The following is a 26,003-nucleotide window of genomic DNA, read 5'->3' as shown; positions in this document are numbered from 1 at the left end:
TTTCTTGCCTAATTACTCTAACTAGGACTTCCAGTACTGTGCTGAATAAAAATGGTGAGAGTGGGCATCCTTGTCTTGTTCCTGATTACGATGTTAGCTGTGGGCTTGTCATATCTGGCCTTTATTATGTTGAGGTACATTCCCTCCTTACCTACTTTGTTGAGAGCTTTTATCATAAATGGGTGTTGAATTTTGTCAGATGCTTTCTCTGCATTCATTGAGATGATCGTGTGATTTTTATTCCTCATTTTGTTAATGTGGTGTATCACATGGATTGTTTTGTGGATGTTGAACCATCTTTGCATCCCGGGCATAAGTCCCACTTGATCATGGTGTCTGATCCTTTTAATGTATTGTTGAATTTGGTTTCTTATATTTTGTTGAAGATTTTTGCATCTATGTTAATCAGAGATACTGGCCTGTGATTTTCTTTTCTTGTAGTTTCCTTGTCTGGTTTTGGTATTGGGGTAATGTTGGCCTTGTAAGAATTCCCTCCTGTTTTTTGGAAGACTTTGAGAAGGATTGGTATTAATACTTCTTTTAAATGCTTGGTAGAATTCACCAAGGAAGCTCTCTGGTCCTGGTTTTCAGTTTGTTGGGAGGTCTTTGACTACTGATTCAATCTTAGAGATATTGCAGGTTTCGTTCCAGACTGCCACAATAAAGCAAGTCACACAAATTTTTGGGTTTTCTGGTGCATATAAAAGTTATGTTTAACTACACTGTAGTCTATTAAATGTGCAATAGCATTATGTCTTAAAAAAACAATGTACACACCTTAATTTAAAAAATACTTCATTGCTAAAAAATGCTAGCCATCATCTGAGCCTTCAGTGAGTCATAACCTTTTTGCTGGTGGAGGGTCTTGTAAAAAATACAATATTTGCAAAGCACGACAAAATGAAGTATGCCTGTAAATGATCTGTTCAGATTTATTTCTTCTTGATTCAGTTTTGACAGGCTGTATGTTTCTACGAATTTATCCATTTCTCCTAGGTTGTCCAATTTTTTGGCGTATAATTATTCATAGTGGTCTCCTATGATCCTTTGTATTTCTGTGGTATCAGTTGTATTCTCTCCTCTTTTATTTCTGATTTTCTTTATTTGAGTCCTTTTTCATTTTTCTTGGTGAGTCTAGTTGAAGGTTTATCTATTCAAAAAAGCAGCTCTTAGTTTCATTGATCTTTTCTATTGTCTTTTTAGTCTCTAATTCATTTTTTTCTGCTCTGATGTTTGGTAGTTCCTTCCTTCTACTAACTTGGGATTTCGTTTGTTCTTTTTCTAGTTCCTTGATGTGTAAAGTTAGGTTGAGATCTTTCTTGTGTCTTAATGTAGGCCTTTATCGCTATGAACCTCCCTCTTAGAACTACTTTGCTGCATCCCATAAGTTTTGGTATGCTGTACTTCCATTTTCATGTGTCTCAAGGTAGTTTTTGATTTCTCTGTCTTTTTTTTGAAGATTGGCCCTGAGCTAACATCTGTTGCTAATCTTTTTTTTTTCCTTTTTTTCTTCTTCTCCCCAAAGCCCTCCAGTTCATACATGTAATTCTAGTTGCAGGTCCTTCTAGTTGTGGCATGTGGGATGCTGCCTCGGTGTGGCCTGATGAGTGGTGCTAGGTCCACACCCAGGATCCGAATTGGTGAAACCCTGGGCCGCTGAAACAGAGCACATGAACTTAACCACTTGGCCACAGGGCCAGCTCCTGCTTTCTCTTTTGATTTCTTCTTTGACCCTTTGGTTTGGTTGTTCAGTAGCATAATGTTTAATCTCCATATATTTGTGAATTTTCCAATTTTCTTCTTGTAATTGATTTCTAGTTTCATACCATTGTGGTTAGAAAAGAGGCTTGATATGGTTTCAGTCTTCTTAAATTTATTAAGACTTGTGGCCTAACATATGATCTATCCTGGAGAATGTTCTATGTGTACTTGAATAGAATAATAGAATGTGTATTCTGTTGCTTTTGACTGGAATGCTCTGTGTATGCCTGTTGTATCCATCTGGTCTATCTTGTCATTTAAGCCCAATGTTTCCTTATTGATTTTCTCTCTAGATGATCTATCCATTGATGAAAGTGGGATATTAAAGTCCACTACTGTTATTGTATTGCTTTCTATTTCTCCCTTTAGGTCTGTTAATATTTGCCTTATATATTTAGGTGCTCCTATGTTGGGTGCATAAATACTTACAAATGTTGTATCCTCCTGTTGGATTGACCCCTTTATTATTATATAATGACCTTTTTTGTCTCTTATTATGGTCTTTGTCTTAAAGTCTATTTTGTGTGATATAAGTATAGCTGCCCTAGCTTTCTTTTGGTTTCCATTTTCATAGAATATGTCTTTCCAGCCCTTCACTTAACAGTCTGTGTGTCCTTACATCTGAAGTGAGTCTCTTGTAGGCAGCGTATAGATGAGTCTTGTTTTTAATTCCTTCAACTACTCTATCATTTGATTGGGGAATTCAGTTTACTTACATTTAAAGTAATTATTGATAGGTGTGCACTTATTGCCATTTTGATAATTGTTTTCTGGCTCTTTTGTAATTCCTTTGTTCCTTTCTTCTTCTCTTGCTCTCTTCCTTTGTGATTTGATGATTTTCTGTAGTGGTGTGCTTAGATTCCTTTCTTTTTATCTTTTCTGTATCTACTATAGGTTTTTGCTTTGTGGTTACCACGAGGCTTACATCAAACAACTTGTATTTATAACAGTCTATTTTAAGTTGATAACTTAAGTTTGAATGCATTCTAAAGCTCTACGTGTTTACTCTCCTCTGCCACATTTTATGTTTTCTCATGTCACAATTTACATCTTTTTAGTCTTGTGTATCCATTAAGAAATGATCGTAGTTATAGTTATTTTTACTACTTTAGTTTTTTAACCTTCATACTAGTTTTGTAAGTGATTAACCCAACACCTTTACAACATTAGATTATTCTGTATTTTACTATATATTTACCTTTACCAGTGAGATGTATACTTTCATATGTTTTCTTGGTACTGATTAGCACCCTTGTGATGAACTCCTTCAGCTTTTGCTTGTCTGGAAAACTCGTTATCTCCTCTTCAGTTCTGAAGGACAGCATTGCCGGGTAGAGCATTCTTGGTTGGCAGTTTTTTCTTTCAGCCCTTTGACTGTATCATGCCATTTCCTTCTGGCTTGCAAAATTGCTGCTGAAAAATCTGCTGATTTTTTATGGGGGCTCCTTTGTACATAACAAGTTGTTTTTCTCTAGCTGCTTTTAAGGTTCCTCGTCTTTAACTTTTGACAATTTAATTATGTGTCTTAGTGTGGGTCTCTTTACATTCATCTTATTTGGAACTTTCTGAGCTTTCTGGATGTGGTTGTCTGTTTCCTTCCCCAGAATAAAGAAATTTTCTGCCATTATTTTTTCAAATAAGTTTTCTGCCCCTTTCTCTCTCTCTTCTCCTTCTAGGGCCTCTATATGGTGAATATTAGTCCATTTGATATTGTGCCTTAAGGCCCTTAAGCTGTTTTCACTCTTTTTCATTCTTTTTTCTTTTTGTTGTTCTGATTGGATGAATTCCACTGCCCTGTCTTTGAGTTTGGTGATCCTTTCTTCTGCTTCATCTAATCTGCTTTTGAACCCCTCTACTGTATTTTTCAGTTCCGTTACTGTATTTCTTAGCTCTGTGATTTCTGTTTGGTGCTTTGTTATATTTTCTCTCTCTTTGTTCAAATTCTTATTTGTTCATGCATTGTTCTCCTTTGTGGGCATCTTTATGATTATTATTTTGAACTCTTTATCAGGTAAATCACTTATCTCCATTTCATTAAAATCTTTTTCTGTTTTACCTTGCTCTTTCCTTTGGAACATAGTCCTTTGTTTCTTCACTTTCCTTGATACTCTGTGTTGGTTTCTATGCATTGGGTAAAACAGCCACCTCTCCCAGTTTAAGGAGTGGCCTCATGTAAAGGAACTTTATCACTGAACCCTGACCCAGCTCTTCGTTGTCTCTCAGACCTTTGTGATTGTCCAGGCAGCCTTCTTTGTTCTCAGTGGTACTGAGTAGTTGAAGGTGTGCCAAGACCTGTCAGTGCCCAAAGGGGAGGGTCTCAGTCAGCACCTAGATGTAAGCTGGTCGGAAGTTGCACCCATAGGCAGCACCTTTTAAAGTATGCACATAACCCTCTTTCAGGGGAAGACTGGTAGATGGGCTTTCTATCTGCTCCCTTTGCACCGAGCTCTGCGGGGGGCAGCCAGTTAAGAACTGTTTTTTTGTTTGCTGCCATCCCATTGAACTCATGAACACTAGCCCAAGCCCACTGACCACCAGAGTCAGGCCATCAGGGATGTGTCCTCTGGACAGCAGCCACAAAAGCTGGGGCACCAAGTGTGTGCACAGGCTCCTTTTTCAGAGACGCCAGTGTCTCTGGAGTGGGGCAGCTGCTGACCCCCCTAGTGTCTGGAGAGGATTGCAGTCGGTCCCTACATGTGGATTTACTTAGAAACCTGCCCTTCACACCACAGCTATGAAGATAAGTTAATCATCTTCTTTCATGGAAAGACTGTGTTTCTGTCTGGTGCCTCTGCACTGTGCCCTGGTGGCTAGCCGGTTAAGAACTGTTTCTCTGTCAGTTGCAGTCCTGTGGGTACCACAAATATAAGCCCTGCTGGCCACCAGAGCCAGGTGTTTAAGGGGTGTCCCCTGGGCGGCAGCTGCAAAACCCAGGAGACACTGGCAACCTGGAGTAAAGCAGAGGGAGTGCGCGAAGCCAGCGCCTGCCAGCCTCTGAGGTCTTTGTGGAGTATTTCACTTGGCCTCTAGATGTGTGTGAAATTAGAAGCCTGCCCCTCAGGCTGAAGCTTTTAAGATAAGCAGATAGGCCCCTTTCACAAAAAGACTGGATGGGTTTCCATGAGCTCCCTCTGTGCTGGGCGTTGGGGGTCGTGGATTCGCCAGGTGAGTCCACACAAGAGCCCCCTAAAAGCTGTTTCTCAGTTTGCTACAGCCCTGTGGGTCTCATGGACGCTAGGCCCATTGGCTTTCAAAGCTGGATGTTTTGGGGGCCTGTCTCTCTGGTCCAGGTCTTAAAAGTTGGGGTGCCGGATATGGAGTTCAAACCCTCCCCTCCCCGGGAGAAGGTGGGAGTTGTGAGTTTCCTCCTGATTGGGGTCACCGTGCTGGGGGTGGGATTTCTGGTGAGATTGTGTCTCAACCTCTCCCACCTGTTTCCATGTGGGTTTTTTCTCATCACTCCATGTGTAGGACTCTCTCAGTTAGTTTTTGGGTTTCTTTGAGAGGGGATTGTCATATATGTAGCTGTATATTTGGTGTGTCCATGGGAAGAGGTGAGTTCAGGATCTTCTTCTGTCGAACAAGAACCCTAAATAGTGTCTTTTGATTCCCCAAATTTTTAAGTTTTCATTAAGTCCAGTTTGTCTATTTTTTGTTGTTGTTTCTTGTGCCTTTGGTGTCATAGCCTAGAAATCATTGCCAAATCCAATGTTGTGAAGCTTTTATGCTATGTTTTCTTCCACAAGTTTTATTGTTCTAGGTTGTAAATTTAGATACTTGATCCATTTTTGAGTTACTTTGGCATATGGTGTTAGGTAAGGGTCCAACTTCATTCTTTTGCATGTGGATGTCTAGTTTTCCCAGCTCCATTTCTTTCTTTCTTTCTTTTTTTTTTGGGTAAGGAAGATTGGCCCTGATCTAACATCTGTTGCCCATCTTCCTCTTTTTTTTGCTTGAGGAAGATGGTCGCTGAGCTAACATCTGTGCCGATCTTCCTCTATTTTGTATGTGGGACACTGCCACTGCATGGCTAGATGAGTGGTGTGTAGGTCCATGCCCAGGATCCAAACCTGCGAACCCCAGGCTGCCAAAGCAGAGCATGCAAACTTAACCACTATGCCACCAGGCTGGCCCCTCTAGCACCATTTTTTTTTTTTTTATTGAGTTCATAATAGTTTACATCAATGTCAGATTTCAGTTGTACATTATTTCTTGGCTGTCACCACATAAGTGCTCTCTTCACCCCCTGTGCCCACCCCCTGCCCCCCTTCCCCCGGCAACCACTAAACTGTTTTCTTTGTCCATGTATTCGTTTATCTTCCACATGTGAGTGAAATCATCTGGTGGTGGTCTTTCTCAGACTGGCTTATTTCGTTTAGTGTAGTTCCCTCTAGTTCCTTCCACGTTATTGCAAATGGGATGAATTTGTCTTTTTTTTTTATGGCTGAGTAGTATTCCATTGTATATATACCACATTTTCTTTATCCAATCATCAGTTGATGGGCACTTGGATTGCTTCCATGTCTTGGCTATTGTGAATAGCCTCCAGCACCATTTCTTGAAAAGACTGTCCTTTCCCCCACTGAATAGTCTTGGCACCCTTGTCAAAAATCGTTTCACCGTATATGTGAGGGTTTATTTCTGGGTTCTCTGTTCTATTCTGTTGGTCTATATGTCTGTCTTTATGCTAATACCACACAGTTTTGATTACTGTAGCTTTGTAGTAGATTTTGAAATCGGGAAGTGTGAGTCCTCCAGTTTTGTTCTTTTTCAAGATTGTTATTTATTATTTGGGGTCACTTGAGATTCCATATGAATTTTAGAATGGGTTTTTCCTCTTTCTACAAAAAAATCTCATTAGGATTTTGCTAGAGATTGCATTTAATCTGTAAATCACTTTGTATAACATTAACATTTTAACAATATTATGTCTTCCAGTCCATGAACATGGGATGTGTTTTCATTTATTTACGTCTTCTTTAATTTCTTTCAGCAGTGTTTTGTAGTTTTCCTTGTACAAGTCTTTCCTTTCATTCGTTAATTGTTAATATTTTATTCTTTTTGATGCTATTGTAAATGGAATTGTCTTTGTAACTTCCTTTTTGGATTGTTCATCGTTAGTGTATAGAAATGCTTAGAAATGATTTTTGTTTGTTGACTTTGTATATCCTGCTACTTTGCTAAATTCATTTATTAGTTCTAACAGTTTTTTTGTGGAGTCTTTAGGATTTTCTACATATAAGATCATATCATCTCCAAATAGAATCATCTCCAAATAAAAATAGGTTTTACTTCTTCCTTTCCACTTTGATGCCTTTTGTTTATTTTTCTTGCCTAATTGCTCTGGCTAGAACTTCCAGTACAATGTTGAATAGAAGTGGTGAAAGTGGGCATCGTTATCTTGTTCCTGATCTTAGAGGAAGAGCTTTCAGTCTTTCACCATTGAGTATTATGTTCCCTCTGGATTTTTCATATGTGGCTTTTATTATGTGGAGGTACTTTCCTTCTCTTCCTATTTTGGTAAGTGTTTTTCTCATGAAAAGGTGTTGAATTTTGTCAGATCCTTTGTCGGTATCAATTGAGGTGATCATATGATTTTTTTCCCTTCATTTTGTTGATGTTGCGTATCACACTGATTTTTGTATGATGAACCATCCTTGCTTTCCAGAAATAAATTCCACATGGTCATGCTGTGTAATCCTTTTATTATGCTGCTGATTTCTGTTTGCTAGTGTTTTGTTGAGTATTTTTGTATCAATGTTCATAAGGGATATTGGTCTGTGGTTTTCTCTTCTTTTAGTGTCTTTGTGTAGATTTGGTGTCAGGGTTATGCTGGCGTCATAGAATAAGATAGGAAGTGTTCCCTGCTCTTTGGTGTTTTGGAAAAGTTTGAGAAGGATTGATACTAGTTCTTCCTTAAATGTTTAGTAGAATTCACCCAAGAAGCCATTGGGTCCAAGGCTTTTCTTTGTTGGGGAATTTTTGATTACTGATTCAATCTCTTTACTAGTTATAGGTCTATTCAGATTGTCTCTTTCTTTGTGATTTAGTCTTGGTAGGTTTTGGGTTCTAAAAATTTGTCCATTTCATCTAGGTTTTCCAAATTGTTGGAGTACAGTTGTTGATAATGCTCTTACAATTTTAAAAATTTCTGTTGAATCAGTAGTATTGTCCCCACTTTCATTTCTATTTATTTATTTATTTATTTTTGAGAAAGATTAGCCCTGAGCTAACTACTGCCAATCCTCCTCTTTTTGCTGAGGAAGACTGGCCCTGAGCTAACATCCGTGCCTATCTTCCTCTCCCACTTTCATTTCTAACTTTAGTACTTGGAATCTTCTCTCTTTTTTTTCTTATCCATCTAGCTAAAGTTTTGTTGATCTTTTTGAAAAATCAACGTTTGGTTTCATTGGTTTTTCTCTATTGTTTTTCTATTCTCTATTTCATATATCTTTGCTTTAATCTTCATTTCCTTCCTTCTACCTTTGGGTTTATTTTGTTCTTCCTTTTCTGGTTCCTTAAATTGTAAAGTTAGGTTGTTGATTTGGGATTATTTTTGTTTTTTTATACAAGCGTTTATAGCTATAGATTTCCTCCTTAGCGCTGCTTTTGCTGTCTGTCATAAGTTTCAGTATGTTGTGTTTTGTTTTCATTCATCTCTAAGTATTTCCTAATTTCCCTTGTGATTTCTTCTTTGATACATTGGTTGTTTAAAAGTGTGTTGTTTAGTTTCCACAATTTTGTGAATTTTCCAGTTTTACATTATTGATTTCTAAGTTCATCTCGTTGTAGTCAGAGAAGATACTTTGTTTGATATCTGTCTTTTAAAATCGATTGCAACTTAATTTGTGGTCTAACTTACAGTCTTTCCTGGGTAATGTCCCATATGCACTTGAGAAGAATGTGGATGCTGCTGCTGTTAGGTAGAGTATTCTGTATCTGTCAATTAGACCTACTTGGTTTATTGAGTTAAGTCCTCTATTTCCTTATCTTCTGTGTGGGTGTTCTGTCCATTGTTGTGAGTGGAGTATTGAGGTCTCCAATTATTAGTGTAGAAGTGTCTATTTCTGCCTTCAATTCTGTCAGTTTTTGCATCATATATTTTGATGGTCTGTCATTAGGTGTGTAAATGTTTATAATTGTTATTTTCTTGCTGTATTGAACCTTTCATTAATATATAATCTCCTTTTTTGCCTCGTAAACTTTTTTGATTTAAAGTCTATTTTTTCTGATATTAGTATAGCCATCTCTGCTCTCTTTTGGTTATTTTTTGCATGGAATATCTTTTTTCATCCTTTAGCTTTCAACCTGTTTGTGTCTTTGGCTCTCAAGTGAGTCTCCTGTAGACAGCATATCATTGAATCATGTATTTTTACTCATTCTGCCAATCTCTGTCTTTTGATTGGAGAGTTTAATCCATTTACTTTTAAAGTAATTATTGATAAGGAGGGACTTATTTCTGTCATTGTGCTGTTTGGTTTCTATATGCCCTATAGCATTTTTCCCCCCTCATTTCCTACATTCCTGTCTTCTTTTGTGTACAGTTGATTTTTTTGTAGTGAAATGCTTAAATTCCTTCTTAGTTTCTTTTTGTGTATATTCTATAGCTATTTTCTTTCTGGTTACCATGGGGATTACATTTAACATCCTAAAGTTACAATATCCTAATTTGAATTTATAGCAGTTTAACTTCAATAACATACCAAAACTCTGCTCATTTATAACTCTGCCCCCACTCCCGTTGGTTGTTGATGTCACAAAATTACATCTTTATACACTGTGTGCCCCTAAACATAAACTAATAATTCTTTCAAATGCGTTAGACTCCTAAATTATGCAGAAAACAAGATTTGGAGTTACAAAGGGAAGTTACAGTGATACTAGCTATTAGTAATTGTTATCTTCTTTACATGTCTCTTAAATTATGTAGAAAACAAAAAGTACACTTACACACCATTGTGACAATTATACTCGCTTTTATAATTGCCTGTGTACTTGCCTTTATTGAGATCTTTCTTTCTCTACACAGCTTCGAGTTACTGTACAATGTCCTTTCTTTTCACCTTGCAGGACTCCCTTGAGCATTTCTTGCAGGATGGACCACAGACTATCTCAGCTTCAGTTTATCTGGGAAAGTCTGGATTTCTCCCTCATTTTTGAAGGACACTTTTTTAGAATTTAGGAATCTTGGTTAGCAGATTTTTTTCTTTGAGTGCTTTGAATATATTTGCCCATTATCTTCTGGCCTCCAAAGGCTTTGATGAGAAGTCTGGTGATAATCTTAGTGAGGATCCCTTGTATGTGATGATTTGCTTCTCTCTTGCTGTTTTCAAGGTACACTCTTTGTCTTTGTCTTTTTAAAGTTTAACTATAATGTGTCTCAGTGCGAGTCTCCGAATTCATCTTACTTGGAGTTCGTTGAGCTGCTTGGATGTTTATATTCATGTCTTTTATCAAATTTCAGGACATTTCAGTCATTATTTCTTCAAATATTCTTTCTGACCCTTTTTTCTTTCTTATCTTCCTGGGACTCCCACAATGCATATGTTCGTTCATTTGATGGTGTCCCATAGGTCTCTTAGGTTCTAGTCACCTTGCTTCAATCTTTTTTCTTTCTGTTCCTAAGCTTTGATAATTTCCATTGTCCAATCTTCAAATTCACTGACTCTTCTGCCTGCTCAAATCTGCCTTTGAATCCCTCCAGTGAATTTTTCATTTCAGTTACTGTACTTTTCAGCTCCAGAATTTCTTTTTGGTTTCATTTTAGGTTTTCTATCTCTTTATTGATATTCCCATTTTGTTCACACATCATTTTCTTCACTATCTCCACATCTTCCTTTAGTTCTTTGATCATCTTTAAGATCACTGTTTTAAAGCCTTTAATACATCTGCAATTAAGTCTTTTTCAGGAACAGATTTTGTTGAATTATGTTTTTCCTCTGAATGGGTCATACTTTCCCGTTATTTTGTATGCCTTGTGATTGTTTCTGAACCCTGGACATTTGAATTTAATGTTCTGGTAACTCAGGAAATGAGATTCTCCCCTGTCCCCAGGGTTTGCTGTTTTTTGTTATCGTTTTTTATTGTTGTAGGCTGTCTCTGTGCTGAGGATCAGCCTAAAGTGTAAACTTGATGTCTTCTTCTGTCTTTTCTGAATCTTCCCTTGGACATGTGCAGTCACTTCCTAATTTTCTCTGTATATGCGGTAGTTTTTGAATGTCCTAGTCTGTAATGTTCTGGCTCCCAAAAGGGAAAGAGTGAAAAATGAAGAGGAGTTGGGAAGAAAGGGTACTGGTGCTTTAAGTCTCCTGAAAGTCACTTTAGCTTGAGGTGGAGCAGCTTGCAATGATAGGGGAAGGTGCAACAACAATGGCTGCTCACCTCTTTTTCTGCACCTGTGTGATCAGAAGCAGCAGTCAGAGCACAGGTCCTCAGTATTTGGGGGACAGTTATTTTCACTCAACCTAACTCCTGCAAACTCTGTGTAAGCTGTTCCAGGAACATGTGTACAGCTGCCTGCCATGTGGCTGGGGGTGGGAGATGGGCAGCTGCTACTGTGCTAAGAGCTGAACTTGACCACAGTTTACAGTGGAAGCCTTCCCCTGGAAGTTGCAAGCCTTCAGCAGACTCCAGAGTTCCAAAATAGTTATATCAGATTCTGCCAGTGCAATGCTGTTTAGGTGGGAAGACAGTTTTCTGGTGCTTCCTACTCCACCACCTTCCCAGAATCCTTTTTTGGGGGGTGGGGTGGGGCAATTTTAGTTTTACAACAAAATTGAGAGGGAGATATAGAGATTTCCCATATACCCTCTGTCATCACACTTGCATCGCCTCCCCAATTATCAACATCACCCACCGGAATGGTACTTTTTTTTTTTTTAAAAACCAATGATGAGCCTACATTGACACATCATAATCACCCAAAGTCTATATATATATATATATTTTTTTTTACATTAGCTTCACTCTGTGTTGTATACTCTAGTGGTTTGGACAGATGTCTAATGACATGTGTCCATCGTTATAGTATCATACAGAGTATTTTCACTGCCCTAAAAATCCTCTGTGCTCTATCTGTTCATCCTCCTCCAATTCCTGGCAGCCACTGATCTTTTTATTATCTCCATCGTTTTCCTTTTCCAGAATGTTGTATGCTGGAATCATACAATATGTAGCCTTTTCAGATTGGTTTCTTTCACTTAGTAATATGCATTTAAGGTTCCTCCATGTCTTTCATGGCTTGGTAGCTCATTTCTTTTTAGTGCTGAATAATACATCCCATTGTCTGGAGGGATCCCAATTTATTCATCCATTCACATACTGACGGACATCTTGGTTGCTCTTAGGTTTTGGCAATGATGAATAAAGCTCCTGTAAACTTCCAAGAGCTGGTTTTTGTCTGGAGATAAGGTTTGAACTCCTTTGGGTAAATACCAGGGAGTGTGATTGCTGGATTGTACAGTAAGAGTGTGTTTAATTTTGTAAGAAACTGCCAAACTGTCCTTTAAAGTGGCTGTGCCCTTTTGCATTCCCACCAGCAATGAGTGAGAGTTCCTGCTGCTTCTCATTTTCACCAGCATTTGGTAGTGTCAGTGTTCCAGATTTTGGCCATTGTAATAGGTGTGCAGTGGTATCTCATTGGTTTCATTTGCACTTCCCTGATGACATATGATGTGGAACATCTTTTCATGTGCTGATTTGCTGTCAGTATATCTTCTTTGGTGAGATGTCTGTTAACATGTTTGTCCCATTTCTTAATTGGGTTGTTTTCTTCTTGTTGAGTTTCAAGAGTTTCTTTGTATATTTTGGGTAACAGTCCTTTATCTGATGTCTTTTGCAAATATTTTCTCCTAGTCTCTGACTTGTCTTCTGCTTCTTTTGATATTGTCTTTCACAGAAGTTTTAAATTTTAATGAAATCCAGCTTATCAATTATTTCCACCATGGATTGTGTTTTTGATGTTGTATCTAAAAAGGCATCACCATACCCAAGGTCATCTAGGTTTTGTCCTGTGTTATCTTCTAAGATTTTTATAGTTTTGCATTTTACATTTACTTCTGTGATCCATTTTGAGTTAATTTTTGTGACAGGTGTGCGGTTTGTGCCTAGATTCATGTTTTTTTTTTTTTTTTTTTTTTAAGATTTTATTTTTTCCTTTTTCTCCCCAAAGCCCCCCCCGGTACATAGTTGTATATTCTTCGTTGTGAGTCCTTCTAGTTGTGGTATGTGGGACGCCGCCTCAGCGTGGTTTGATGAGCAGTGTCATGTCCGCGCCCAGGATTCGAACCAACGAAACACTGGGCCGCCTGCAGCGGAGCGTGCGAACTTAACCACTCGGCCACGGGGCCAGCCCCACTAGATTCATGTTTTTGAATGTGCATGTCCAGTTGTTCCAGCACTACTTGTTGACGAGGCTGTCTTTGCTCCATTTTATCACCTTTGGTCATTTGTCAAAGATCAGTTGACTGTATTTATGGGGGTCTATTTCTGTGCACTTAATTCTGTTCTGCTGATTTTTTAAATCATTCTTTCACCAATACCATGCTTAGAGGTCTTTTTGAAGAGTCACAGTGAAAGTTTGTTTTGTTTTGTTTTGAAAGAAGCTTTGTTTCTGGCTTCTGGTAGGACCTCAAGTCGGTTTCTTCTCTATGAGTTCTGGGCCCAGTAGGAGGAGGTTGGAGCTGATCTAGGATTTCCTAAGGTGCTGCTGCCTGTGCTTCTCCAGCTGCCTGGTGAAGGACTAGTTTTGTTTTAGTTTTCTAATTTCCAGTTTGCTGCAGACCATTACTTCTGTAAAATACAATAAAATGACTCGCCAGAGCAATGATCACGTCCTTGTGTGGTCGTAGCAACGTCAGATCGTTATACAGGTTTCTAAATGCTTGTTGCAGACTGCTTGGAACTTGCCTTCTTGCAGACTGCTAAGTAGACCACACTTTTCAGGAATGCCGTTCTGCACAGTGGGCTCAGTTTGGAGAGGTACCTGACCTCTGTTTCCAGAGCTTCTTGTCAGAACCAGAGCTGAGCTGGGACCTGGGAATCAGATTGTTCCAGGGAATGTGGGCGTCAGGAAAGGGGTCTTTCCTGTCTCCCATAGAATCAGACCTCGTCACTGGGAGGCAGCCAACCCCAGAAGTGTCGTCTTCTTTCAGCATGTTCCTCACATTGACTCCTGCCTCCCTCTTGTAAAGGCCAGAGGAACACTCGGGGAGGGCCTAGGGGCAGTGGCAGAGGCCCTGGGGAGGGGCTGTAAAGGTGGGCTTGGAGGGCTGAGGTTGGAGCAAGTCCTGCTGCTCTGGATGGGTCTGAGTGCCCTTTCCTGGGGACGCAGGGAGAAGTGTGTGATGGCTGGTGTGGTTGGTGATGATATTGATGCAGACTCTGGAGCATGGCAGAGGGTTCCAGCCTTGGAACTCTGAGACCATAGGACTTTAGGATGTTCAGATCTTGGGATCTTGGAGTCATGGGCTCTCAGAGCTGGAAGGGACTGCAGGGGTTACCTTATTGTCCGAGCTGAGTGGTTTACCTGCTCCTCCTCCCCAGCTGCTGGCCCCGACTTGAACCACCAGTGGCTGTTCTCCCTGTAGCCTGGAGGCCCTGGGTCGCCTGCGGTATGGGCAGGCAGAGGCTCCTTGGCCTACCTTGTGTGCTCTGCTTTGTTTTGAAGCTTCAGACACTGTGTGCTCCGTTTGACTGAGAACAACTCGCAGCCCTTGATGACCAAGCTGCAGTGGCTCTTTGCCTTCCTGGAGCACAGCCAGGTGAGTGCAGGAGGAGTCAGGCAAGGTGGAGAGGACGCTCTGGTCCGACGCCCTTCCCTTCCCCAGGACCTGCCTGCATCTGGCTGTTGAGCCCCAGTCCAGGGTGGCGTGGATTCATGGCCAAAGCCCATGGGGCTGATTCAGTGCCCCTACTGGGCAGGAAAGGGAGTGCCTCCTTGAGCCCCCTTCTGTGCTGCCCAAATCTCTCCCATGTGATTCCATCGCATCAGGTGTTCCCTTGTTCATCTGCTGTCATTTTTGAGCACTCACATTGCTGGGCTGAACCCTGAGGGCTGAATTTATTTTGTTCGCAGTCTCTGCCCTCATGGAACGTAAAGCCCTTGGCCAAGCATTATGCAAGGCCCTGTGTAGGGGCACAGAGATGAGTAAGCCACGGTCTCTGCCCTCAGGGAGCTCATAGTCGGGTGTGGAAGGTGGATACTCTGGTGGGGAAGGTGGACCTGCAGATAACAATTGTAGTGCTTGAACAGAGGGAAATGCAGCTTGTCCGGCATGCAAGGGAGGGAGAGGTTGATTATGATGGAGAGGGAGCCATTGGGATGACCTGGAACAGGTGACACTGCGTCTGGGACTTGAACTCTGTAGCTAACCTTTTGATGAGGAGAAGAGTATTTTAGGCAGAGGGAATGGCAGTGAGCAAAGGCCTGGAAAATATGGGATGTGTCAGGGCAGGGTAAATTCCTAGGAGATTGTTATCTTCATGAACCCGATGCCCGGCTCACGGGCTGCGTGGACTTGGTGGGATGGGATGGGTCAGGGACAACGGAAGCGGGAGGACTTCAGTGAGGAGGCCAGGAAGTTTGGGGCAGAGAGGCCCCAGGTGGACCCTTAGGCTAGCATGCTGCAGAGTGTTTGGTGAGCGGCCTTCTGCTCCTGACCCTGCTGTTCACCTGCCTTGGTCCTAGCGGCCTGCCATTTCTCCAGAGAACTTCCTCTCTGCATCCTGGACACCCTGGTTCAGCCCCGGCACCCAGCAGGACTGCTCAGAGTACCTGAAGTACCTGCTGGATCGGTAAGGGAGGCCAGGCCTGGATCTGCATGGGGCCTCGAGACCTGGGGCAAAGCCCAACCCTCTGAGCTGTGTTGCCCTCTTTCTGGAAATGGGGGCACTGCATTGCACTGTGGAAGGCTGAGAAGATGTGTGCCGTGGGTGTGGGGGCCATGGCTGAGTGTGAGGGAAGTTTGGGAGATGCTGACCTGAACTGTGACCTGGGAGGGGTAAGTGTGTGCGTCTGCACGCTGTATGTGTGTGTGTCTGTTTTTATCATGGCTCTGGGGGCATGTGCACATAGACATGGCAGGTCTTTATGTAGCAGGTTTGTGTGCCTGTGTGCAGGTTAGTAGCGTGGGTGTCTGGTTTGTCAGTACGTGTGCACGGATGCCATTTTGCACATGTATGTATATTCCTTGCTGCGTACTCCTGAATGTGTATGTATGTCCAGATGTGTGGCCAGCTGAGTAAGGTAGATGGCATGAGTCAGGCCACTGCATTGGAAATGGATCCGTGTGTATGGATAAAGACCCTGTTCTCCCTGCTCCAGGCTGCACGAAGAGGAGAAAACGGGGACAAGGATCTACCAGAAGCTCAAGCAGTCCAGCTTGCCCTCCCCACCCGAGGAGCCCCCTAGCCCAACTTCAACGTCTGTGGAGAAGATGTTCGGAGGCAAGATCATGACTCGGATATGCTGTCTACACTGCCTCAATGTATCCTCCAGGGAGGAGGCCTTCACAGACCTCTCTCTTGCCTTTCCTCCCGCTGAGCGCTGTCGCCGCCGCCGCCTGGGCTCAGTGATGTTCCCTGCAGAGGACATTGGAGCCCGGGACCCCCCATCGCCATCCCGAGCCCAGGTTCCAAGCAGGGCGGGTCCTCGGAGGCAGAGGAAACACTGCATCACAGGGGGTGCCCCCCCAGCTGTCCTGGACATTGAAGGCTTGGGCCCCCAGGGACCCTGGGAGCAGAGAAGTCAGGAGGAGAAAGTGGAGAAGGAGGAGGAAGCGAAGGAGGAGAGAGTGGAGGAGAAGGAGGAGAGAGCAGAGGAAAAGGAGACAGTGGAGGAGAAGGAGGAGGAAGCGGAGGAGGAGAGAGCGGAGGAAACGAAGGAGAGAGTGGAGAAGGAGGAGGAGAGGGAGAAGGAGGGAGAGCAAGTGAAGGAGGAGCAGGAGAGAGTGAAGGAGGAGAGAGTGAAGGAGAAGGAGGAGAGAGTGAAGGAGGAGAGAGTGAAGGAGGAGAGAGTGAAGGAGAAGGAGGAGAGAGTGAAGGAGGAGAGAGTGAAGGAGAAGGAGGAGAGAGTGAAGGAGGAGAGAGTGAAGGAGAACGAGGAGAGAGTGAAGGAGGAGAGAGTGAAGGAGAACGAGGAGAGAGTGAAGAAGGAGGAGGAGAGAATGAAGGAGGAGAGAGTGAAGGAGAAGGAGGAGAGAGTGAAGGAGGAGAGAGTGAAGGAGAAGGAGGAGAGAATGAAGGAGGAGAGAGTGAAGGAGAAGGAGGAGGAGAGAACAGAGAAGGAGGAGGAGAGAACAGAGAAGGAGGAGGAGAGAACAGAGAAGGAGGAGGAGAGAACAGAGAAGGAGGAGGAGAGAGAAGAGGAGAAGGAGAAAGAGGAGAAGGAGAAAGACAAAGAAGCGGAGGAGGAGAAGGTGGAGAAGGAGAAGGAGGCTGAGAACGAAAAGAAGAAGGCAGAGGACAGCCTGGGACCAGGGACCAACAGGGCTGCTGCCACCTCCCCTGGGGAGGGCTCCCGCTCCGTGTTGGACCTGGTCAACTACTTCCTGTCCCCTGAGAGGCTGACGGCAGAGAACCGCTACTACTGCGAGTCGTGCGCCTCCCTGCAGGACGCCGAGAAGGTGGTGGAGCTGAGCCAGGGGCCGCGCTACCTCATCCTGACCCTCCTGCGCTTCTCCTTCGACCTGCGCACCATGCGGCGCCGCAAGATCCTGGACGACGTCTCCATCCCCCTGCTGCTCCGCCTGCCGCTGGCCGGGGGCCACGGCCAGGCCTACGACCTCTGCAGCGTTGTGGTGCACTCTGGAGTGTCCTCGGAGAGCGGTCACTACTACTGCTATGCCCGCGAGGGCGCTGCCCGCCCAGCCCCTTCCGTGGGCACTGCCGAGAGGCCCGAGCCCGAGAACCAGTGGTATCTGTTCAACGACACTCGGGTGTCCTTCTCCTCCTTCGAGTCTGTCAGCAATGTCACCTCCTTCTTCCCCAAGGACACGGCTTACGTGCTCTTTTACCGGCAGCGGCCCGGGGAGGGGCCTGAGGCTGAGCCAGGCTCTCCCCGAGTCCGGGCGGAGCCCACCCTCCACAAAGACTTGATGGAAGCCATTTCCAAAGACAACATCCTTTACCTGCAGGTGAGCGGCCATCGCGGCCTTTGATCTGATCTCCCGGGTGGAGGGCTTCCTGGCACAACCACGGGCTTAGATAAGTTACTGCTCCTCTCTCTGAGTCTCTTCCTTTTTTCTTTTATCCCTTCGTCTATCACTTAGTGCTGCGAATGAACTGGTGGACCAGACATAACCCCTTACTTCAGAGGAGCAGACATTAAATAACTATCAGTTATTAACAGTTTTCATAAGTGTCCTGAAGGAGCAGCATGGGCTTCTGTGAATGAATAGCCGAGCAGGCGTGCGTAGAGCAGGCATCCGTGGGGCTCTGGGGGACCACTCTAGCCAGTGAGCCTCCTCTGTCACTGTGCTTTCAACTCTGCTCTTTAGAGTCAAGGGTGGTATCAAAATGCTTAGCAACTGGGGCAGCAAGGGCTCTGAGCAATGGGAGGGGTACTAGCCACAGACCACTGAAGCAGCCATGCCAGGACCTGTGGACGGCAGCACCGGGGCTGGTGTTTTATGTGGGGTGGGGGCACCGGGCCTGCTTTCACATTTCTGCCGAGCTGTCCAGGCAGAGGCAGGGCTGTGGTAAGGGGTCCCCATGAGGCCAGCCTCAGGTCAGTAGGAAGGAGAGCTTTCTCACTGGCAGAGTCTGTTCCTGGTGCCTTGAGAGGCAGTGAACTGGAAAGGTGGGTCAGGAAGCCTGCAGAGAGGTCCCTGTGTGGTGTAACGTGACCCTTGAAGTCCCTGGACCTCCTGCTTCCTCGTGCCACATCAGGCCCTTGTCAGCTATTCATCGTCTAGTCTGAATGGGGTCCTTTCCTTTAAGGGGCTGGGGGTTTTTTATTAGGGGAGGAGGAGGAATGATTTTGAAGCCTAGATATAGGATGGAAGGATGGCTCCATCCCATCCATCCTCCCGCTGAGTTGGAATGCCTCCAGGTCAGAAGCTCCCCTGCCTGTGCTGGGGACCCGAGGAGACATTCAGGAGTGCTGTGCTGGATGGCGTTGGAGGAGGGAGTGAAGACAGGACTCTGGCTTTGAGCCTAAATGTTAAGCTTCCTGCCCCATCCCCATCTGTGTTCCCAGGAGCAGGAGAAGGAGGCGCGGAGCAGGGCAGCCTACATCTCTACACTCCCCTCATCTCCGCGTTGGGGGAGGGGCTTTGACGAAGACAAGGATGAGGATGAAGGCTCTCCCGGGGGCTGCAACCCTGCAGGTGGCAATGGTGGTGACTTCCACAGACTGGTCTTCTAATGTGAACCCTCCCTCACCTGCTCCTACCTGTGGGGGTGCCACAACCAACCTCAGGGGAGGCCTTGACCCCTTCCTTCTGGGAGCAGGTGGGGGCCCAGGTCCTGGCACGGGTGCTCTGCCAGGTGGGGTCTGAGGGAGGCTGTGGAGGCCAGTCCAGTCCTGAAGGCGGGCCTTTCCAAGGGCAAGAAGGATGGAGAGGAAGCTTCTGGGACAGTGGTCCCCGGCATGAAGGGTACACGGAGACTCAGCTATAGAGGTGGGACCCAAGCCCCTTAAACTGGGCCTCTGGCCCTGACACTGGGATCAACCCCATTAAGATTTTTGCACCCAAGTGTCCTGGTCAACTTGAAGCAGCTTCGATGGACACACTCTGGGCCTTGTCTTCCCCTGTCCCCCCGCAGGCTCCCTAACAGAGCTGAACGTCACAGCTCTAGTCTTTCGCCATCAAGTAGCATTTCCCTGCTGGCTCCTTTGAGACAATCCTGTTGCTCGGTAGTACAAGAGCAGGCTGCAAGTCCTTGCACAAAGACGGGACTGTGTGTCACACCTCTGGCTGCCACCTTGTTTCTCTGAGGGGGTTTCAGAGGCCACATGGGTGGGTGCCTGCACCGCTGTACTGTTTGTTTTTGAGAGGAATGTAGGGGGAAGCAGCCTGGCACACGCTCAGAGACTGTCTCCCCAACACCAAGCAACACTGCGTAGAGGGGAGGGCAGCGCCCCTCACAGTGGGAGGCCCCAGCGCCCCCTCCCCTAGCCTGCCTCAGTGCCTGAGATGCCACCATTTGCATCCCCATTCTGGTTAAGATAGAGTGTCCTTATTTTACTGCACATATGTTTGTGTTTCTCTGGAAGCCATCCTCCATCCTGAGGAACGCTGGCTGGCTCAGCTCCTCGTCACTTGGCCATTAGAGCAGCCTAGGGGGCTGGCCGGGGTGGTCTGGTGAGGAGCAGATATTGACCTCATTGTGCCCTGACACTGCTGTACCCCTTCTGAATGGAGAGAAGAGACCCAGGGTCTCGAACAGGAATAAAAATAGGTTCTCTGAAGCCTTTAAGATGTCGTTCTTTCTGCCTCAGTGGCTGTGATGTCGGCTCTACCCTTGGTTTCTTCCTGTGTCTGGGCAGTAAGGAGGGTGTATCCCCTGCCCTGTTGACATGTGCGATGCACCACAGGAGGGGCAAGTGCCCTGCACGGAAGTGCTGTATACATTAAAGGTGAGGGCTGGGAGGACCCAGAGAGCAGAGCTGGGACCGGTGGTGGGGACATCCCCAGATGCAGGTACCAGCAGAGGGAAGAGCAGGCTCATTATCCCGAGAAGCAGGGGAGCCCGTCGCCTCTGGAGGGCCAGGCACATAGGCTGGCAGCTGTCTGACTGGATACTGTCAGGGGCCTCACCTATCAATCAGGGAGGGCTGAAGTCCCAATATCTAGGCGGTTTTCAGATCCCAAGAACTCTGGACTGCCCAGAAATAGCCACTGCTGATACACATTCCTCATTCCTTCCTTCCGAGAACCTGGGGGTAGGGGTGGCCTTTCCTGGGCTGGACTTGGGCACAGACCAGGAGGAAGGCTGGGACACTTCCCTCAGGTGTCATCCCATTCTTGGAGCTGGACGGGCACACAGAGGCCCCTTTCCACCAACCCCGTCCACCCGCTTTGGAAGAACAAATAAGGTGTGGAGGCAGGCGGTGACAGTGGTGTGGCCAGGGGCTGCCTGCCTGTGCTAAAGGTGGAGGAGTTGAGTTTTGGCCCAAACGTCATAGACCCTTGACATGTCAGACCTTAGGGACCAGCGAAAGTGGGCCAATAGTCTGTCAGAGACCAAGTCACGCTCTACAGTCCCAGTCCAGTACACCTTCTGAGATGAACTGACAGATGTTACTGCAATTCCCATGCTACACATCTGGAATACAGATTCCAAGGTAAGGAGGAGTCACTCCTGCTCCCAGCCAAGAAAAGTACCCAATGATTTTCTATTAAGATGAAAGTGGAGTAGACTGGCACATTGCCTTCTGGGACCACGAGAGAGATGATTTTCTTGTCAAGAATGTGTTTATGGGGCTGGCCCGGTGGTGCAGCAGTTAAGTTCGTACGTTCTGCTTCTGTGGCCCGGGGTTTGCTTGGTCGGATCCCGGGTGCGGACATGGCACTGCTTGGCAAAAGCCATGCTGTGATAGGCGTCCCACATATAAAGTAGAGGAAGAGGGGCACGGATGTTAGCTCAGGGCCAGTCTTCCTCAGCAAAAAGAGGAGGACTGGCAGTAGTTAGCTCAGGGCCAATCTTAAAAAAAAGTGTTTAAGCCTACACATGGACAGCCCCCAGGCTGGGATTCAAATTTGTGGCTTCCACACCCAGCTGCTTCTGATGAGGCAGACTCCAACAGTCTTCTCTGGTTGCTTCTAATGGACTTTATTATTGTCCTGCTCCAACACCACAGTAAAAAGGGACCTGTAAGCTCCAGGTCTGTACCATGTGTCACCACAGCAAAAACAGGACCCAGTTGAACATGTTCCCCCCCCACCCCAGACCTACTCACAGGATAAATACGTGTTACAAATTTTTTTTTTAAAGAAAACAGAATAAATTAATAACTTAAGTGATTAGGCACCAACAGTGATTTGAAAAATTAAATGTCAATTTTAAATGGTAACAGGGCAAGAACCTAGGACTGGGCTTCTCCTAGCCCAGTTTTGCTTCCCGACAAATAGCGACAGTTCTGTGCGAAATGATTCTAAATTTCAAGACACATGTAACCAACAAACACACAAGAACACACACCACCAAATATCACATGACAGCCTGAATCTCCAGTGGAGCCCCTCCGCAGGCAGCCTGCTGTGGCCCAGGCCCCAAGAGCTTGGTGAGTCCCAGAAGGATGGCCCCTGAAGGAGAGGGCTTTGGCGCTCACGTGATCAGCCTCGCTTCCCCCACATTTTGCAGATGAAGGCCCAGAGACGGGAAGGAAGGGCTGATTTCTCTCCTGTCCTGTTCTTAGCGAGCTCTGTCAGAGGGGTGTGGGTTGGGGGAGGGCTGGTTGGCCATGGCTTGGGGCTGAGGCCTCAGCCCCATGGCAGGTCAAGAGGCCAAAGGGCAGACTGGAGTTGAGCCCATGCTTCAATCAGTTCAGAACGGTTGTGCTTCTGTCCTAGGAATGGGGCATCTTTGAATGGTTTCAAAGGTAGAAGTTACCAAAATCAATCTAGGGAGGGGACTGGGTTAATTGGCTAATGCTCTTGGTGCTGCCTGTCAGCCACGGAAGGGGCCTCAGGGACCGTCTAATCTAACCACCCATTTCACAGACGGGCAAACCAAGGTCCGAAGGAGACATCGTCTCCCTGTAGCACTCAGTCCTTTTCTCCTTGTTCCTGCTCTACTTTCCAGGTGGAGCTGGAATAGGAAGCGGGCTCCTTTGGGGAGCCCCAGGTAGGATGAGTTCTGGTGTGAGCTGTGCTGGCTGAGAAGACGTCCCCATTCCGGGGTCTCAGTCCTAGCCAGGCTACCAGGAGAGGTGGACTCTGACCCACTGAGAGGCCAAAGGACCAGTGTTGTACACTGAGCTGACAGGTGTGTACGAAACCCCTAGTAGTTTGGGGGCTTGTGAGCCAGTCTCCGCGGTCAACAGGCCAGTTTCCTCTCCTCTTGTACTTCTTCCATCTCTGCTCTTAGCTCCACCCTAAGGGTTTGGGAGTCACAGGAACCAAGAGCTGGAAGGAAGCCTTAGATTTGGACACCTCAGTCTCTGATGACTCTAACCGGTTTCATTCACATCATGGCGCACACAGAAAATGCTGACATTATTGGGGCACCCTGGGGCCAATAGGGAGGCTGCTGGGGCTGGGAACACGAAAAGCTCTGCCATAGAGACCCTTTGTAGAAGGCCTTAAAGGGACAAAGTCAGGCCTGGGCAGAGTGAACCAGCAGACCCTGCCCAGTGTCAGCCACTGCCATGATTACCGCCTCACTTGTGGGACACCGAGGCAGGGCCCCACTGCTCCCAAGGGGCTGGACGCATGCTCCCAAAGGCCTTTGGTTCCCAAAGTGCAAGGCTTTCCAAGTCTCTTCTTCCTCCTTCCTCCACTGCCCCTCGGCCCTGCCCTCCTTCCCTGTAAAAATCTGACCCGTCTTCCTCTAAGTCCTATCTCAGGTATCCCCCCCCCCTTTTCCTAAAGCCCCTCTCCCTGTCTGCACCCCTCTCCATCCCTGCCCCTGCACCAACCTCCCGGAGAAGCGGCCTCGCTTCCTCTGCAGGCCATCGGCATTTTAAGTCTCTCTCACGGCCATTACCAACGTCTTGTGCCCTCGTGTTTTCTCATCAATTGTGACCTTCTCAAGTGCAGGGACCAAGTCTGATTAATTCCTGTGTCCTCAGTGCCTAGTCTAGATAGAACCTGGCCACAGCAGCCATTAATAAACGCTTGTTGAGTTGATTTGAACTAATACTAGGAGGAGAGCGGCATTTCTCCCAGGATGGGACTTCTTAGAGACTAGTCAGGCCATTGGGCAGGTGAGATGTGCATTTGTGTGTGTGCACGTGTGCTCACAGGAGCTGAAAGGTGAGCAGTAGACACCTCCATTACACATGGTGGGAAGTCATTTTTTTTGAGGAAGAAAGTCTATTCACCCCAGGGTAGGATGAAACATCTGGTCTGCCCAGTTGCCTCTGAAACTCTTGAAAATTTGGCCAAGAACTGTCAACATAAAAGCTTCAGATCCTCCCTCCCTGGCTTAGGAGAAGGAGCCTGGGCCGCTGCCCTGCCTCTGTCCCTGGCAGGGCTGGGGGAGGGCGATGCTGATCTGATAGCCTTTCAAACCGTGAGAGGGGAGGCCTGGCCTCTCCTGTCCCTGTAGCCAGGTTGGAGTCCAGTGAGGCACCTGGGATGCAAGGGAGCAACACAGGGTGAGAAGAGCTGGGAAAAGACTCTGGGCCTGATACCGGGCACAAAGCCCAGCCAAACCACAGTAGCTGCCGGCCCTTCTCACGTGTCCTCTAGCTCCGTTCTGCCCTGCTCTCCCCCTTGCACTGCCTTACCCCGCCATCCACCAGTCCTGTCATGAACTGTCCATCCAGTTCGTGTCATGTCACCACGCACACCACTCTCCTGACATGATGCACCACTTCTTCACTTTCTGCTCCACCCTGCATCTCCATGGCACTGCCTCGGGACCTCCACCAGGTTCTCTGGATGTATTTCCCCACTTGCTACACTGTCCCCCCACGGCCTTCACCCCGCCTCTCATCCCATCAGTTACCTCTGCGCCTCCCCATCTTGTAGAAACTCCCTATGCACCGTCGCCACTGCAGTGTCCGTGCACTGCCCTGGGCCTCTGCCCAGCCCGTTCCTGTCCCAGCGTTGCCCCTCGGTCCCTGCCTCACCTCCAGTCCACCCCACACTCCCTCCCTCCCACATCCTGCACCCTGCATTGCTTTCCCACCAGCCTCCCCTCACCGTGCTGGCACTCAGACCGCACGCTGCATCGCCCAGCACAGTCCAGCCTTCTCCAGTGCGGCACTTAGGCGGGTGGGGACTTGGGGAAGAGACTGCATGCTGTTGCAGAGCAGCAGTGGGCTTGCAGCTCCACAGTTCCAGGGGCCCGACCCCGCAGCGTCCTTGTCACCCCATCTCCTGGGCTCTGAGCCCTGCTTCTCCTTGTTCTTGGTTGCCCATGATCCTCAGTTTCCCTTCCTTTTGTCCTCATCCTTCTGCCTCTCCCACCCTGGTAACAGCTGCACTGCCACTTAGCCTGAGTGGGGGACCCTGCAGGTATCAACTGCCCTTCTGCATCTAGGGACCTAATTCCTTTATCCCTCAAGACCACCTCTAACCTTCCTTCTTGACTCCTCCCTCTTTTGGTGGCCTTGCCTCTCCCTTGCCAAGACAGACAGGGATGAAGAAGTCCAAGTCCACTTTGGTCTGCTGGTCCTTGGCTCCCTGGGTCAGTGAGGCAACTTGGCTTCTTCCGAGACTGAAGGAGAGGTAGCCCAGGAGCGGGAGGGAAGAGGGCTGAGGGCTGTGACCGAGTGTGAGGTGTGGAATCTGGCTCAGAGCCCCAGCCCCTCCCTCCAAACATCTGGTAGATATTCAGGTCTAAAGGGGAGGAAGAGGCTGAAGGAGGCTTTTTGGCAATAGCTCTAACTAAGGTGGGTAGAGGCATGGCCATTACTGATAAAAATCAAAGGTGGGCCCCGAGTGGGCAGAGGAAGTGCCTCGATCAGACCCTCACCCCCCAGGGGAAGGGTTCAGGGTCCCTGATGTCAAGTGCTTTGAAGGCCAGAGTGGCAGAGTGGAGGGGGGTGGGTGGGATGGGGCAACAGGAGAGGAGACAGGGGAGACAGACGGGGAGGAGCCGGCTCTGGAGACGCTGCCTCCTGGCCCCTCTGGGTGCCGGGCGGCCCCTGAGTCACAGCTTGGCACCCTTAGAAGGCTCTGAGGACTGCCGCACATCTGTCCACTCCTGCATGGTGTTCTGCAGGGCCTGGGTCTTCTCCTTGTCCACTTGAACGTAGTCCACCTTCTCGTCCGAAGTGACGGAGGATGTGGATGGCTGAGGGACAGAGTGGGAAAGGAGAGGTGGCCGTGAGTCGTCAGTGAGGTAAGGGGCAGGCAGGTGGGCTCTTCCTGAGCTGTCTGACGGCGAGTGGAGGTGGGCCTCTGCCCGGCACTCTGACCGGCCTCAGGAGCCTGTCTTCTTTTTCTGAAACTGGCCTTCAGAGTCTGAACTCCAAACGGCATCCTCCCTCCTGTTTGATGCTACAGCCCCACCAGCCTTCCTGATTTCCCAGCTCCTAGGAGGACTTAGGCCCTTCCTTGGCCTAGTGGATGGGTCCAGGCCTTCATCTCTGCCTCCATCCACCTCCCTGTGGCCACGCATCCAGG

At 46.8% G+C, this 26,003-nt stretch overlaps 2 protein-coding genes across 4 annotated transcripts in view; one reads left to right on the top strand and one right to left on the bottom strand.

Moving 5' to 3' along the window:
* Positions 1 to 20,179, top strand: part of USP35 (ubiquitin specific peptidase 35) — a 39,800-nt gene extending 19,621 nt beyond the window's left edge. Inside the window, exons 8-11 of one of the 2 annotated variants that reach the window (XM_070490580.1) lie at positions 14,429 to 14,522; positions 15,449 to 15,555; positions 16,085 to 17,894; positions 18,959 to 20,179. In XM_070490580.1, the coding sequence (XP_070346681.1) occupies positions 14,429 to 14,522; positions 15,449 to 15,555; positions 16,085 to 17,894; positions 18,959 to 19,126 (2,179 nt within the window). In that variant the 3' untranslated portion in view covers positions 19,127 to 20,179. The remainder of the gene's footprint in view (positions 1 to 14,428; positions 14,523 to 15,448; positions 15,556 to 16,084; positions 17,895 to 18,958) is intronic. The other variant, XM_070490581.1, reaches the window with a different exon arrangement.
* Positions 20,180 to 21,513: 1,334 nt separating this feature from the next.
* GAB2 (GRB2 associated binding protein 2) overlaps positions 21,514 to 26,003 on the bottom strand; it is a 181,249-nt gene continuing 176,759 nt past the window's right edge. For both annotated transcript variants that reach the window (XM_044752193.2, XM_070490582.1), the window contains exon 10: positions 21,514 to 25,671. In XM_044752193.2, the coding sequence (XP_044608128.2) occupies positions 25,528 to 25,671 (144 nt within the window). In that variant the 3' untranslated portion in view covers positions 21,514 to 25,527. The remainder of the gene's footprint in view (positions 25,672 to 26,003) is intronic.

The sequence above is a fragment of the Equus asinus genome, chromosome 20 (genome assembly GCF_041296235.1).
Source record: "Equus asinus isolate D_3611 breed Donkey chromosome 20, EquAss-T2T_v2, whole genome shotgun sequence".
Classification (NCBI taxonomy): Eukaryota; Metazoa; Chordata; class Mammalia; order Perissodactyla; family Equidae; genus Equus; species Equus asinus.
Note: the sequence above shows the minus strand (reverse complement) of the source record. Positions and strands in the feature narration are given on the sequence as shown.